Genomic DNA, 16,507 nt, shown 5'->3' on the forward strand with positions numbered 1-16,507 from the left:
GGTCTCGGCCCGAAACGTCCACTGTACCTCTTCCTAAAGAAGCTGCCTAGCCTGCTGCGTTCACCAGCAACTTTGAAGTGTATTACTAAATAATCACAACACTTGAGAGATAAATTTTGAACAGACAAGCCAATGTAAATAATTTTAAGCAGTTTGTTACAAAATTTATCTATTATCAACAACACACTTCACATTGCCAAAAATGAAACCTTGACGAAAACTGGATAATAATGAGGAAATCCTAACTTTTGACTCTGTTGAATAATTTCAATTTGGAAATTCTGGCTTATAGGAATATGAACCTTCAGCTGGTGAAATCTCACTCCCTAAATGTTAGCAGCATCCTACTCATCCAGGCTTTCATTCAGATAGACATTTCTATAGGCATGGCATAAACAAAGCTTCTCTTGGAAGATGCTGAAAATCTGAAATACGAGCTGTTGGGTGTTGCAAATACATAGCAGGTCAGGCAGCTTCTGCAGAGAGAACCTTTCCATAGGTACTACTTGATACTGCTGATAATTGCCAGCATGATCCAGTCTTCATGACTGTATCTATTGTAAGTTTTCTTTCTGATTGGGGACCACTTTCACTGCATCCGCAACAAGGATTTCTCTGTGGCCAACCATTTTAATTCCAATTCATATTCCCATTCCAACATGTCAGTCCATGGCCTCCTCTACTGCCATGATGAGGCCACTCTTCGGTTGGAGGAGCAATACCTCATGTTCTATCTCGGTAGCCTCCAACATGATGGCATGAATATCAACTTCTCTAACTTCAGGTAATTTTCCCCCTTCCCCCTTCTTCCATTCCTCACTCTGGGTCCTGTCCTCCTTCCCTTTCCTCAATGGCCCACTCTCCTCGCCTGTCAGATCCCTTCTTCTTCAGCCCTCTACCTTTTCTACCTATCACCTTCTAGCTTCTCACTTCATCTCCTCCCTCCCCAACCCACCTGATTTCTCCCATCACCTGTCAGCTTGTTTTCCTTCCCTCATGTTCTTATTCCAGATTCTTCCCTCTTCTTTTCCAGTCCAGATGAAGGGTCTCAGCCCAAAGCATCAACTGTTGATTCCTTTCCATAGGTGGTGCCTGGCCTGCTGAATTTCTCCAGCATTTTGTGGGTGTGGCTCTGGATTTTTGGCATCTATGGGATCTCTCATGTCTATTTCTTTTTTTTACTGTAGGCTGGAGAAGAGAAAGCTGCAAATTTCTTTCAGCCAGCTAACACATGCATTCCACTCATCAAACCTCAGAAGCACTAACACAGCACTTTGGAGGATGTGGATACGATAGCTGTGGTCAACACACTTAAGAAGTAGGAACCAGTGCTAGAGGAACTTCATGGGAAAAGGAAATTTTACTTATTCTAGTTATTTACAAATGAGGAGCACATTTAACGCTTTATTGTTAAATACAATCATACTCTGATAATCTAGCATCCAATTGTCTATATATCCTGAAGATTCAGCATTTTCTCACTTATTACTTTGGTATGTGAGCTATGGATCTCGAGTGCAAGTGGATGTATGGCCAGAAACAGGGTCAGCTATGCTTATATATTTACTGCACCCTTTAAACACAGTGGGTTTACTTTGTTTAAAGGAATTTTATTTATTATGCTGCATTTATTAGTAAAATGTGTAATGTAAAAACAGTGAAATAAATATGTTCGGTTATTAATAGGAAAAACGTCCAAAATTCATAAACCTTAATAGCTAGCAAAACCAAAGTCCCAAGCATGCTGGATTATCGGTTTAATGGTTTAGTACTGCCCATAAGGAATGCCAAACATTGCAAGCTTGCAAATTCCAAGCATGCTGTTTATTTGATTCTGGCTGCAAGAAGGAAAATTGGATAACTTAAATTATCTTGTCCTAAGTTAAGGTTTACACAGTAGCAAATTTGCATGTGTATACATTATTCGGTAATTTTTCATCAAAGACACCTAATTCTCTTTTTCTTTTCCCTGTTTTTGAAGCAACAGTGGGAACTTTACTAATTAGGATCTCTAAGAATACACTGCTTGATGATGGGTTCCAGTCAATTACATTCCTTTGCAAATTCTCATTATCCCTACCAACCAGGTAATCAACTCTCAATTCATATTTCTTGACGTAATGATGGTAATGGCTGGTTCTTCACTTGCAAAGATCAGAAGGGAAGAAGAGTTCTCAGGAGTGACAGCACGATTGGTGGTGACTGCAGAGGCCAATTCTGGATCTGCAGACTCTGGATCAGTAGGGACACGGGAACAGCTGGGATGCGGATATTTGGGTAGTAGGATCCTTCCTCTTCTCTTCAGCAGTTGTTCTTCTGGTTTCTTCAAAATTCTTGGCAGCTCCGTGCATCAGCATTCTCCAGCAGTCTCTGTCACAAGCCAGCTGCTGCCATTCGTTAACCTCGATGTTTGCCTGAGAGAGCTGCTGCTTAAGTTGGTCTTTGCACCTCTTGCACAGAACACCGTGATCTATCTTGCTCTGAGAGAGTTCTCCATAGGGTACTGCTTTTGGGAACCTGGAGTTGTCCATGTGAGACACGTGGCCTGACCAGCAGAGCTGCTTGAGCAGCAAAGTGGCTTCAATGCTTGGAAGTTGAGCGTTCACCAGGACCTCGTTGTTGGAGACATGAATCTGCCAGCTGATACCCCTGATGGAGTGGAGGCAGTGCCGATGGAAGTGCTCGAGCAACTGGATTTGCTTGAGGTACAAGATCTAGGCTTCAGAGCCATATAGCAGTGTTGTGATGATGGCAGCACTGTACACCTGGTGGTTCTTTCTCATACGTTTCTGGAGGCGCCTGATATTTCTGTCAGTGTGGAACCCGACGCAGACGTTCTTCGAAGTGGTCCCTTTCGTTTCCCATAGCATCATGATGAAAAAGATGGCAAAGATCATTGGTGCCAAAACGCAGCTTTGTTTCAACTCAGTACTGATGAGGAATGGGTCAGACAAGGTGTCATTGTGTTTAACCTGACCGCTTTGACTTTCATGGAGCAACTGCAGGATGGTAAGGAATCTCAGGGCACAGCTGAGCTTTGACAGAATCTTCCAGAAACCATCACGGCTGACTGTATCAAAGGCTTTGGTCAGGTTAATGAATGCCACGTACGGTCACATGTTCTGTTCACACTTCTTTTGTATATGGTGCAGGATGAAGATCATGTCGGATGTGCCTCTGTTCACTGTGAATCTGCACTGACCCTCTGTGAGGTTGTCTTTAGCAATAGTAAGGATGATTCTGTCCAAGAGAGTTCTGGCGAGGATCTTCCTGGCAGTAGACAGCAGGGAACGCCTCTGTAGTTTGAGCAATCCAATTTCTCCCCATTGTTCTCGTATAGGGAGTCAATTACAGTGTGCTGTAGGTCATTCTGATCAGTTACATTCCTTTGCAAATTCTCATTATCCCTACTAACCAGTTGATCAGCTCTCAATTTATATTTCTTACAGTTCTGTAATCAAATGAGTATCACTCATTATAATAATGTATATTCCACTGTAGGTATCGGCCAAATAGAACCTCCTCTTCCTTATAGAGTCATATAAAAGTACAGCACAGAAACAGGCACTTCAGGCCAGTTAGTCCATGTTAAAACATTTAAAACTGCCTATTCCTATTGATTGAACTGGGACCAGAGCCCTCCATACACCTACCATCCAGGTACCTATTCAAACTTCTCTTAATCAAGTTCACGTACACCACTTGTATTGGCAGCTCATTCCACACTTCCATGACCCTCTCAGTGAAGAAGTTTCCCCTCATGTTCCCCTTAAACTTTTCGCTTTTCATACTTAACCCATGACCTCTGGTTGCAGTCCCACCTAACCTCAGTGGAAAAAGTCTGCCTACATTTACTCTATCTATACACCTCATAATTTTGTATACCTCTATCAAATCTCCTCTCACTTTCCTACATTCTGTGGAATAAGTTTATTTATTTATTGAGATACCGCATGGAATAGGCCTTTCTGGCCCTTCAAGCCACACCGCCCAGCAGTCCCCTAATTTAATCCTAGCCTAATTATAGGACAATTTTCAATGACCAATTAACCTACCAACCGTACGTCTTTAGACAGTGGGAGGAAACCAGAGCACCCAGAGGAAATATACGCAGTTATGTACAGCAGTACCAGGAATTGAACCTGGGTTGCTAGTGCTCTAATGCATTGTGCTAACCACTGTGTTACCATGCCACCCAAAAGTCCTGACCTATTCAATCTTTCCTATAACTCAGGTCTTCAAGACATGGCAATGTCGTTGTAAATTTTTTCTGTACTCTTTCAACCTTATTTACATCTTTCCTGTAAGCAGGTGACTAAAACAGCACACAATACTCCAAATTAGGCCTCACCAATGTTTTATACAACTTCAACATAACAACCCATCTTCTGTACTCAATACTTTGATTTAGAAAGGCCAATGTGCCAAAAGCTTTCTTTACGACCCTATCTACCTGTGATGTAACTTTCAACAAATTTATGGACCTGTATTCCCAGATCCCTTTGTTCTACCACACTACTCAGTGCCCCACCGTTCACTGTGTTAGACTTACCCTGGTTGGTCCTAGTGAAGTGCAACACCAGCTGTCATTTTTCAGTCCAGTTTTTCCAGCTGGTCCAGATCCCGTACCAAGCCATGATAGTCTTCCTCACTGTTCACTATACCCCCAGTCTTGGTGTCATCCACAAATTTGCTGATCCAGTTAACCACATTATCGTCCAGATTGTTGATCTAGATTGTTAGAGTGAGTTTTTGGGTAGATGATTCATTTACACTTAAAGGACTTTGGCCACCAGTCTTCTGTTTGAGAAAGTACTGTGGATTGAGTTTATAACAATGCATTTCCTAAAAGCTGTGAATACCGGAATACTAGCCCAGACGCTGCAGATGGAAGTGTGAAGTTTACAGGTAGTTTCGAAGACAGCCTTATCTATACTTTATAAATATGAATTGTCCTCTATTTTAGCATGTAAAATACCAAATAAATGTACTGTGGACCTTTCTACCTCCCTGAAATAGTGGTGCTACCTCCCTGAAATGGGTTTTTGCGGGTGGGATGTCTGTATAATTTCCTGGTTTATTTTTAGAACCTTCCTTAAACAATGGAACAATATTGGCTATCGTCCTAGCCTCCAATCCTCTGATACCTCACCTGTCGCTAAGGATGATTTAAATATTGCTAAGGCCCTAACAATTTTTGCACTTGCCTCCCGCAGGGTCCCAGGGAACACCTTGTCAGGCCCTGGGGATTTATCCACCCTAATTTGCCTCAAGACAACCACCTCCTTCTCTATAAACCATCTATTGCTGTGTTGCCCAAGTTTTATAGAATCTGTGTCCATCGCCCAAGTAAATACAGATGCAAAAAATCCATTTAAATCTCCCCCACTTCTTTTGGCTGCACACATGGATTATCATTCTGAACTTCTAGAGGACCAATTTTGTCCCTTGCAATTCTTTGCTCTTAACATATCTGTAGATTCCCTGAAGATTCTCCTTTACCTTGTCTGCTGGGGCAATCTCGTGTCTTCTTTTAGCCCTCCTGATTTCTTTCTAAAGTGTTCTCTTGCATTTCTTATACTCCATAAGCACCTCATTTGTTTCACCCTCATATACCTGCTATGTATCTCCTTTTATTTTCTTAACCAGAACCTTAATATCTTTTTAAAACCAATGTTCCAGCAAGTGTTAGGTATCCAGCAAGCTATCTCCAAGGAGTACCATACTGTTGTCTTAGTGACCCACCTGAACTGTAATGAAACATTTCCTGTTTGAAGTTATCATATTTGTGCACTTGAGCAATTGATACTTGTGCTGGGACTGGAGCATGATACTAATGAGATGCTCTGATGTTGAAGTCACACTAAATAGTTGCAGTAAATGAGAGCCAGTCACTTAGCTTTGCTAAGACAATGATGAGTAGCCAATGACATAATGATGTCCACTGAGGCTCTCTGTTGGTCAGGATTGACCATGGACGTTGCGTCTTAGTTGTCTACGTGATATCCAAGCCTGTTTGCAAACCAGGGCAGTACTATATGCAGAGCAAGCTGTTGTCTATGAAGCTGATGAATCCAAAGGAACGGCAGCAACCAATAAGAGTTTGGCACCAACAACGTTGCAGGAGTTGTCAGTCAGTGTGAACTCAACATAGGTCCGCCTTACGGACTCCAGCTCTGGATTTTTCTTTGGGGTTTACTCCCAAAGCCTTCCCCATGAGTGGGTATAGCCGCAAGGCTGCAGAGATTTGAAGGAGTTTTCTTTCTCCTGGGTGAGCTGTCAACCACAGCTGACAAGCCACATCTGCCCACAGTGACTGGTTTTAAGACACCAGTAACCCGCCGTTGCCCTTTCTCCTGTCAGCAGAAATGGTTCCGCAGATCTTAGAAGCTATGGCACACATTAAGGCCAGAGTGGATTTGCTTCCCAGAAGCTACTTGAGATGCGCACTGTTAGGAGCATTTAATAGGTAGAGGCAAATTATCCCCAGTAGCCACTCCCCCAGCTATGACAACCTTAAGGAAGCCACTAGAGATCAGACAGTAGGAAAATCCAAGACAAAATAATGCATTGGTAATAGTTCCAGCAAAAATTATAAATCAATTTTGGGAACTAATGTTGAGGTATTAATAATATTTAATAATCATTCCAACAATTGGTCTCAAGATACAGTAGACTTTGAAAAATCAACATTAAGCAGAAAAAGCTTCAATGAAGAATCTCAACCTGAAATGCTGACAGATGCTGTTTGACCTGCTGAGGTCTTCCAGATATTCCAGCTCCTAGCACTTGCTGTCTCCAGTGTCTACAGGAAGAGGTTAATAGTTCAGGGAAAGAGCAGACTGTCAGAGTCTTGTGGGCCACACTATCAAATAGTTATGAAAGATATAGTTCAAAGATATAGTTCAAACTATATAGTTCAAAAGATATAGTTCAAAGATATAGTTCAAACATCTATGAAACTTCATCAAAGTTTTAGATGACATACTGAACAAACTTCTAATAAAATGGAGGCACTGCTGATCCTTCTTTGTACAATAGATCTTCTGAAATGAGATCCTCTGCACCTCTGATCCCCGATGAGAACTGGCTCATGGAACCTCCAGTTTTATCCTCCTGTAGTCCATAGTCAACTCTTTGGTTTTGTTGATATTGAATGAGACGTAGTGGCACCATTCAATCTCCTTCCTATTTGCTGATTCGACACCAACTTTGATTCGGTCAACAACAGTTGTGTCATCAGCAAATTGGAGTTGCTCTTAACCTCAAAGTCATAAGTATAAATAGGTAGAGCAGGGGTCTAAGCGCACAGCCATGTGGTGCACCTGTGCTGACAGTGTATGTGCAGGAGATGTTGTTGGCAATCTGATCTGACTGGGGTCTGCAAGTAAGGAAATCGAGGATCCAGTTGAATAAGGAGGTCTAGGTCTTGGAACTTATTGATTAGTTTTGAGAGGATGATAGTGATGAATGCAGAGCTGTAGTCAATGATGAGCATCCTAATGTATGCACCTTCACTACACAGATGCTCCAAAGTTGAGAGAAGAGTCAATGAAATGGCATCTACTGCTGACCTGTTGTGATGGTAGGTAAAATGGAGCAGATTTAAGTCACTCCTCAGGCAGGAGTTGATATGCTTCATCACCAGCCTCTCAAAGCACTTCATCACTGGCCTATAAATGAGGTCCCTTCTGCTGAGTCTACAAATTCTGGTGACATCTGAGCTTCCAGACTTTAGTTCAACACTTAATGAAAGGTACAGCGCTCTCTTAGAAAAGACACATTAATCAAAATAGAATCTTTTTAAAGTTCTTTGGAATCCTCTATTTGTTCTATTCCATTTTTCAATTATTACGTATTTGAGATTATAAATCTCACTCAGATGTGCCTGTCTACCTCTGACTGAAAAATAAACATATTAGCTTGCGGATGATGTAATATAAATAAGACACAGAAATAGAATTAGATCATTTGCCCCATCGAGTTTGCTCCACCATTTCATTATGACTGATCCACTTCCTTCTCAACGCCTTTCTCCTGCCTTCTTCCCTAACCTTTTATGTCCTGTCTAATCAAGAAATTATCAACCTCCGCCTTAAATACACCCAATGACTTGGCCCCTACAGCCATCCGTGTGAACAAGTTCCACAGATTCACCAACCTCTGGCTAAAAAAATTCTTCCTTATCTCTGTTCTAAATGGATGTTCCTCTATTCTGAGGTTGTCCCCTCTGGTCCTAGACAGCTCCACGAGAGAAAACATCCTCTCTACATCCACTCTACCTATTCATTTCGACATTTGATAGATTTCCATGAGATCCCACCTGATTTTTCTAAATTCCAGTGAGTACAGTCCCAGAGCCATCAAATGCTCTTTCATTCCCGGAATAATTCTAATGAACCTTCTCTGAACCCTCTCCAATGTCAGCATTCCTTTCTTAAACAAGGGACCCAAAACTGCTCACAACAATCCAAATGAGGCCTCAGCAGTGCCTTATAAAGTCTGAGCATTACATCCTTACATTTATATTCTTGTCCTCTTGAAATGAATGCTAATATTGCATCTGCCTTCCTTACTATCAACTCAGCCTGCAAGTTAACCTTTAGAAATTCCTGTCTAAGGACTCCCAAGTTCCTCTGCACCTTGGAATTTTGAATTTTCTCCTTGTTTAGAAAATAGTCTACGCTTTTATTCCTACTACCAAACTGCATGACCATACACTTCCTGACACTATATTCTATCTGCTACGTCTTTGCCCACTTTTTTTTATGTTATCTGCCAATAATTTGGATAGTGGAATTGATGGCTTTGTGGGTGGTCCATCATCCATATTATTGACACATAACATAAAGAAAGTGGGCCCAACACCGACCACTGCGGAACTCCGCTAATCACCAGCAGCCAGACAGAAAAGGCTCCTTTTATTCCCACTCTTCAGCCAGTGCTTTACTCATACTAGTGTATTTCCTGTAATATCATAGGCTCTTCTCTTGCTAAGCAGCATCGTTAAAGGCACCTTGTCAAAGGCCTTCTGAAAATCCAAGTTCACAACATTCACCAATTCTCCTTTGTCTATGCTGCTTGTTATTTCCTCAAAGAATCCCAACAGATTTGTCAGGCGAGAAAACCATGCTAACTTCGGCATATTTTATCATGTGCCTCCAGGTGCCCTGAAACCTCATCATTAACAATCAACTCCAAAATCTTCCCAACCACTAAGGTCAGGCTGCCTAGCCTATAATTTCCTTCCTTCTGACTCTCTCCCTTCTTGAAGAGTGAAGTGACATTTGCCACTTCCCAGTCCTCCAGAACCATGCTAGAATATATTGTTCTTGAAAGATCATTACTAATGCTCCACAATCTCTTCAGGTGCCTCTTTCAGTACCCTGGAGTGTAGTCCATCTAGTCCCCGTGACTGATCTACCTTCAGACCTTTCAGCTTCCCAAGCACTTTCTCCTTAGTAATAGCAACTGCACTTACTTCTGCCCCGCGACACTTTCAAACTTCTGGCATTCTGCTAGTGTCTTCCACAGTAAAGAATAGCACAAAATACTTAATCAGTTCGTCCGCTATTTTCTTGTCCCCTATTACTGCCTCCCTAGTCTAATTTTCCAGTGGTCTGATATCTATTCTCACCTCTCTTACTCTTTATATATCTGAAAAAAACTGCTGGTGTCCTCCTTGATATTATTGGCAGGCTTACCTTAATATTTCATCTTTTCCTTCTTTATAAGCCCTCACTTCCAATATTTTACTTACCATCTGCTGGTTTTTAAAAGCTTCCCAATCCTCGAACTTCCCACTAATTTTTGCTCTATTATATATCTTCTCTCTTGCTTTTATGTTGCCTTCGACTTCCCTTGACAGCCATGGTTGTATCATCCTGCCCTTAGAATTCTTCTTGTTCTTTGGGATGTTTCTATCCTGTGCCTTCTAAATTGCTCCCAGAAACTATAGCCATTGCTGCTCTGCCATCATCTCTTCTAGTATCTTCTTCCAATCAACTTTAGCCAGCTCCTTGCTCACGCCTCTATAATTCCCTTCACTCCACCTTAATACTGAATCAGCTGACTAGCTTCTCGCTCTCAAATTGTAGGGTGAATTCTATCATATTATGATCACTGCTTCCTAAGAGTTCCTTTACCTTAAGCACCCAAATAAAATTGAGTTCATTACACAACACCCAATCCAGAATAGCTGATCCCCTAGTGGGCTCAAGCACAAGCTGCTCTAAAAAGCCATCTCATAGGCAGTTTACAAATTCTCCCTCTTGGGATCCAGCACCCACCTGATTTCCCTAAGCTACCTGCATATTGAAATCCCCCATGACTTGTATCACTGCCCTTTTGACATGCCTTTTCTACCTTCCATTGTAATTTATAGCCCACATCCTGGATACTGTTTGGAGTTTCGCACATAACTCCCATCAGGGTATTTTTACCCTTGGTGTTTCTTTATTCTATCCACAAGGATATATAGCTTTCAATTCCATATCACCTCTTTCTAAGGATTTAATTTAATCTTTTACCAAAACAGCCATGCCACTCCACTCTGCCTACCTACCTGTCCTATTGATACATTACATATCCTTGAATGTTAAGCTCCAAACTATGATCTTCTTTCAACCATGACTCCATGATGCCTACAGCATAACTGTGAATCTCTAACTGCGGTACAAGTTCATCTACCTTATTCTGTATGCTGTGTGCATTCAAGTAAACCACCTTCGCCCTCGTATTTGTCACCCTTTTCGATTTTGTCTCCATTACACTGCAGCTCATCCCACCAAGAGCAATTTTGCCCTTCATTTGCCAGTCCTTCCTGACAGCCTCACTATACACTGCCTCAGCTGTATACCAACTGCCCTATTCCTAGCTCTAAAACTCTGGTTCCCATCCTCCTGCCAAATTAGTTTTAAACCTCCCCAATAGTTCTAGAAAACCTGCCCGCAAGGATATTGGTTTCCCTTGGGTTCAGGAGTAACCCATCCATTTTGTACAGGTCATACCTTTCCCAGATGAAATCCTAATGATCCAGAAATCTGAAACCCTGCCTCCTGCACCAGTTCCTCAGCCACACATTCACCCGCCAAATCATACTATTCTTACCCTCACTAAAATAGACTGACAAGTGTTTATCACGCTTGATACTTGTTCATGTAACAATACTAGCAATGAGATCTTTGGTGATTACTGAATACACACAACGTTTATCAAAGCTTTCCAGTCCTGCTTTGCCGTTTTTCCTGTTTCATTGATCTCCGGCCCTTATAGTCCCACTTGCCATATTAGAACATAGAATATAGAACTGTAGAGCACAGTACCTGCCCTTCAGCCCACAATGTTAAGCCATTCTTTTAACCTACTCCAAAATCAATCTAACCCTTCCCTCACACATACTCCTCCATTTTTCTTTCATCCATGAATCTAAAGAGTCTCTCAAATATTCCTAATGTACCTGTGCATCTGTCTAATGTGTGCACTTACCTCTCTCTGTGTAAGAAGCAAAGGAACCTCTGACTCCCCTTCCCCAATCACCTTAAAAGTATGTCTTCACCTATGTCCTTTTGTATTAGCCATTGCCATCCAGGGAAAAAAGTGCTGGCTGTCTGCTGTATCTTTGCCACTTATCATCTTATATACCTCTATCAAGTCACCCTTCATCCTCATTCAGTCCACATTCACTCCAATTGTACAATATTTAGTTGTATGGAATAACATATTGAACTATATCTTATGTTTAAGTAAATCCCTTGACAAGTCTTCCATTAAGTCATCAATTCAGAGTTCTAATGCAAACTGCCCATTTCCTAGAAATGCCCCAGTGGCACTGCTGCGTGGCCTGTGGCCTAGATTACACTGATCAGGGCCTGCTGCCTGCATTCACGAGTAATCTTCTTCATCACCTTGTATTTCACTGGGTCCAATACTAAACAGTAAACCTATTGGTTGAAGGTATATTATATACTAGTAGAATGGCCAATATAATGCATGATCGAAACATACGTGCAGGCCAGAACAACATCCATCCAAACCGCTTATAAAATATTGATGGGTAATAGAAACATAGAAAACCTACAGCACAATATAGGCCCTTCGGCCCACAAAGCTGTGCTGAACATGTCCTTACCTTAGAAATTACAAAGGGTTACCCATAGCCCACTATTTTTCTAAGCTCCATGTACCTATCCAGGAGTCTATTAAAAGACCCTATTGTTTCCTCCTCCACCACCGTTGCTGGCAGCCCATTCCACGCTCTCACCATTCTCTGTGTAAAAAAGTTACCCCTGACATCTCCTCTGTACCTACTTCCAAGCACCTTAAAACTGTGTCCTCTTGTGCTAGCCGTTTCAGCCCTGGGAAAAAGCCTCTGACTATCCACACGGTCAATGCTTCTCATCATTTTCTACACCTCTATCAGGTCACCCCGTCGCTCCAAGGAGAAAAGGCCAACTTCACTCAACCTATTCTCATAAGGCATGCTCCCCAAACCAGGAAACATCCTTATAAATCTCCTCTGCACCCTTTCTATGGTTTCCACATCCTTCCTGTAGTGAGGTGAACAGAAATGAACACAGTACTTCAAATGGGGTCTGACCAGGGTCCTATATAGCTGCAACGTTACCTCTCGGCTCTTAAACTCAATCCCATGATTGATGAAGGCCAATGCACCGTATGCCTCCTCAACCACAGAGTCAACCTGCGTAGCAGCTTTGAGTGTCCTATCGACTCGGACCCCAAGATCCCTTGGTTGTAAAGTGCTGTGCCACACCATAAAAATGATGTAAAAGTTGCTGTATAAGTACATATCCACCTCTGGTGCTTAATTCAAATAAAGGCAACAGAGTTTTAAATAGTTGTGACTGCTGCCCATATATAGATTGCAAATATATTCAAAGCAATTTAATAAACTTAGAAAGCTTTTGTTAGGGTGAATACAAGGAAACATGGCAGAGTTTATGAACTCTGCTCCTTACTTTGCAAAGCTCACCAGGTCTATGACTACAGGGAAAAGGATGACAGTGTAACATAATGGACCTTTTCTGAAACAAGCATGCACAAACTATGTTGCATCACTGTTGTTACCTGAAAGGAACCCCTGGCATATGATAAAGGGTTTTGCTATCCAATATGTATGGTGGATATTTTAGTCGACATCTTAAGGAGTGACTATATAAACTGGTTACAGTTTCTGCTGAGAAGTGAGTGAATTACATACTATGTTCTTCATTAAAAGTCACATCTCTGAAGTGCACGCTGAAGTTCCAGTCCTCTCAATGTTCGCTTCTTCTACATCCTCTTGTCACAGTTACTCCTGTCTTTCATGCTTTTCCTTGTCCTTCTTATTTACTTTGGACCATAATTTCAAACCAAGCAACCCTGGATGATCACAGTTACAATTTTCCAGGCAGGACAATATCCTGACAAATATCCCCCGTACTCTCTCCATGCAACCACATCCTTGTTAAACAATGTGACTACCTAAGAAATTGATTTTTTTTTTTTAGCTGGCCAGATTTGAAGCAATTACTTATTTTTGAATGGTAAAGGTGAAATCGCAGAGGCCTCTCAATCAACACCAAGAATACAGAAAGTATGGTCATCTCCAGAAAGACAAACATCCCACAATGTGTGATCAAAATCGGAAATACAAACATCAAACAAGTCAACAAATTCAAATATCTCGGCAGCCTAATAACAAGTATTGGCAGGTGCGACACAGATATCAAATACAGAATAGCAATGGCGAAAGGAGCTTTCCAAAAAATGAAGACCATATTAACAGACAGAAAGATGAGCACGTACAAAAAACAGAATACTGCAGTGCTGCGTTTATTCTATCCTGACTTATGGAAGTGAATGCTGGACCATTTCTCCAGCAATGGAAAAGAGACTAGAAGCAGCTGAATTATGGTTCTACAGGAGAATGTTAAAAATATCATGGACCACACACACATCAAATGAAGAAGTTCTCAAAAGAGCCCAAGCAGTTCGATCACTCATACCAACAATAAGAGAAAGACAACTCAGATTCCTAGGACACATCATGTGGAAAGATGAACGAGAAAAACTCATACTCTCTGGAAAGATTGAGGGGAGCAAACCTAGAGGCAGACCTTGGCTTATGTACATCAAAAGCATAGCCAGGTGGCTAAAAGCATAGCCAGGTGGCTACACATCGAGGAAATGGAAGTCATCCAAAGAACAAAAGATAGATTTATATGCAAAACCACGGTCACCAACGTCCACATCGGATATGGTACCTAGACAGACAGACAGAAAGGTGAAAGCAAAAAAGACAATTGGCTTGTCTGCTGATCAGCACGGATGCCTACTTAAGTTATTTTTAACCTGTTATGGATTAGATATTAGTGCTGATCAATATGTTAATTCAACAGTTAATGGTTCATTCATGAACTATGTTTTTGAAGTACAATATCATCATGAGGTATGATATTCTAGGAATAGACAAGATGCAGGTATTTGGCAACCTTGGTGGGTATTTTTCAAGCACTTGTCAAAACTGCAGAGATAAAAGTAATATCATAAACTGCTAGTTATAATAAACACAAGAAATTTTGCAGATGCTGGAAATTCAAATTAAACATACTTAATATTGGAAGAGCTCAGCACATCGGACAGCATCCATGGAAATGAATAAATAGTCAATATTTTGGGCCGAGACCCTCCTTCAAAACTGGAAAGGAAAGGGGAAGATGCCTGAGTGTTTCTCAGGCTTTCTACTTGTCATCAGTTGAGATAATAACAGGATATGGGCAATATCTCACTAGCTTTGTAACCCAACACATAGTTTATTGAATAACGACACCATTCAAAATTAATTATAATAAATATTTATGATAATAAGATAAATGAAGTATACAAAACTATATATTTTTCCTTTTTATGCTTTGTATTTTAGTTCTCCCACTAGATCCAATTTTAGAACATACTACAAATTTGGCCAAGTAACAATTAAACAAGCAACCCATTTGCAACAGAACACTTCTCACCTTACAGTATTCATATGAAGTTTCTTCAGATTCTTGATAAACAACGCTAAAGGATATGCTCTTTGGATCAGAAGAAAAGACCCAGCTAATGGTCAATCCACATTCTTCAACTGCAATAGGGATAAGACTGTAGCAACTGGATTTAATAAACAGCTCTCTATTACTATTTCCAAACTGTCGAATCTCATCCACTGTGAGGGGTATTTTGAGCCTAAGATGGAAAAGAAAACAAATAAGGTTTCAACAATACCTTGCATTTATATAGACTGTAACCAAATCCTGAATTATTCCTTATGGACTGTGCTTTTAAAAAGAGAGAGAGAGCTGTAAAACACAGACACCTTGTTATTAAGAGAGAGAGAGGCGAAGACAGCTCACAGTTTGTTTGGAACTTCTCCAAGGACATTGCCAACATCTGAGTTCCTACAGAGAGAGAAGGGAAGAGCTACTTGATGGACAGCTGGTGTTCAGCATGGTGAGATAAATAGAAGGTCAGCTGGTAGACACACAGACACATGATTCTGGACACTGGATGAGCTTTGGGTGCCTCCAGAAAAGTCGGTTTTTGGAGGATTGACCAGTGGCTCTCGCAGTGTGGAAAACATGTGACCGGTGGGAAGTTATTAGTGTGTCCAACCCTCGCCTGGGTTGATAACTCCATCACAGAAAACAGTCCCCTTGTTGTGGTCACATTCGGTGACTTCTAAAGGATTTCGGAGGACAATGAGAAGAACTGATGGCACTGGCTTACTCGAACAACCACAACACCTCTCTCTCTCCATCACTACTCAACTCAATACCACGAACTGAACTGAACGTTACCCATCACCGTAAGACTGTATCCATTTACCCCTAGGCTTGAAGAAGCTTGGTTTTTATATTTCCACACTTATATATATATTGTCATTGCTAACTTGTTTGATATATCTGAATTTTATTACTGTATTGCGTAGTTACTAATAAACAAGCATTAGTTAATAGCAATACCAGATTCCAAGGTGTCTTCCATTTCTGCTGGTTCTTTAACCCGTCACGGGGTACGTGACAAAACTTTGCTGATGTAGTAAGATATTGCAAAGTACTTCAATGGAGCATTATTGAGCACAATTAGTGAGTGAGCCACAAAGGATGCTGTGCCAGGTATATGAAACCTTGATCAATATGGTAGGGTTTTCAAAAGCATTTTATAGGAGAGTCAGAGAAACAATGTAGGGTCAGAACTCCATAGTTTGTGGTCTTGACAGTTGAAGACAGGTCACTGACAGTGGAGTAATTAGCATCACTACTGCAAATGAAGTTATAATTGTAGGTGCACTGAGATCTCACAAAATCTACAACAAAACCATAGGAGATTATAGCGACCTGGCACATGAGACCATGCAGAGATTTGGAAACAAATACGAAAACTTTAAATTTCAAGAGTTTACAGACATGCAGTTAAAAATGCCCACTGTGGATTGTGAATGGGACTTCATAACATAAATGCTAGGATA

The 16,507-nt window shown here is 41.1% G+C and overlaps 1 protein-coding gene across 1 annotated transcript in view; it reads right to left on the reverse strand.

Annotated features, from left to right (window-relative positions):
• The window catches only part of LOC140212491 (FYVE and coiled-coil domain-containing protein 1-like), a 241,484-nt gene that overhangs the window by 12,186 nt on the left and 212,791 nt on the right, over window positions 1–16,507 (reverse strand). Inside the window, exon 16 of the mRNA XM_072283363.1 lies at window positions 15,015–15,225. Within this exon, the coding sequence (XP_072139464.1) occupies window positions 15,015–15,225 (211 nt within the window). The remainder of the gene's footprint in view (window positions 1–15,014; window positions 15,226–16,507) is intronic.

Source organism: Mobula birostris, chromosome 19, assembly GCF_030028105.1.
Source record: "Mobula birostris isolate sMobBir1 chromosome 19, sMobBir1.hap1, whole genome shotgun sequence".
In the NCBI taxonomy this organism is placed as follows: Eukaryota; Metazoa; Chordata; class Chondrichthyes; order Myliobatiformes; family Myliobatidae; genus Mobula; species Mobula birostris.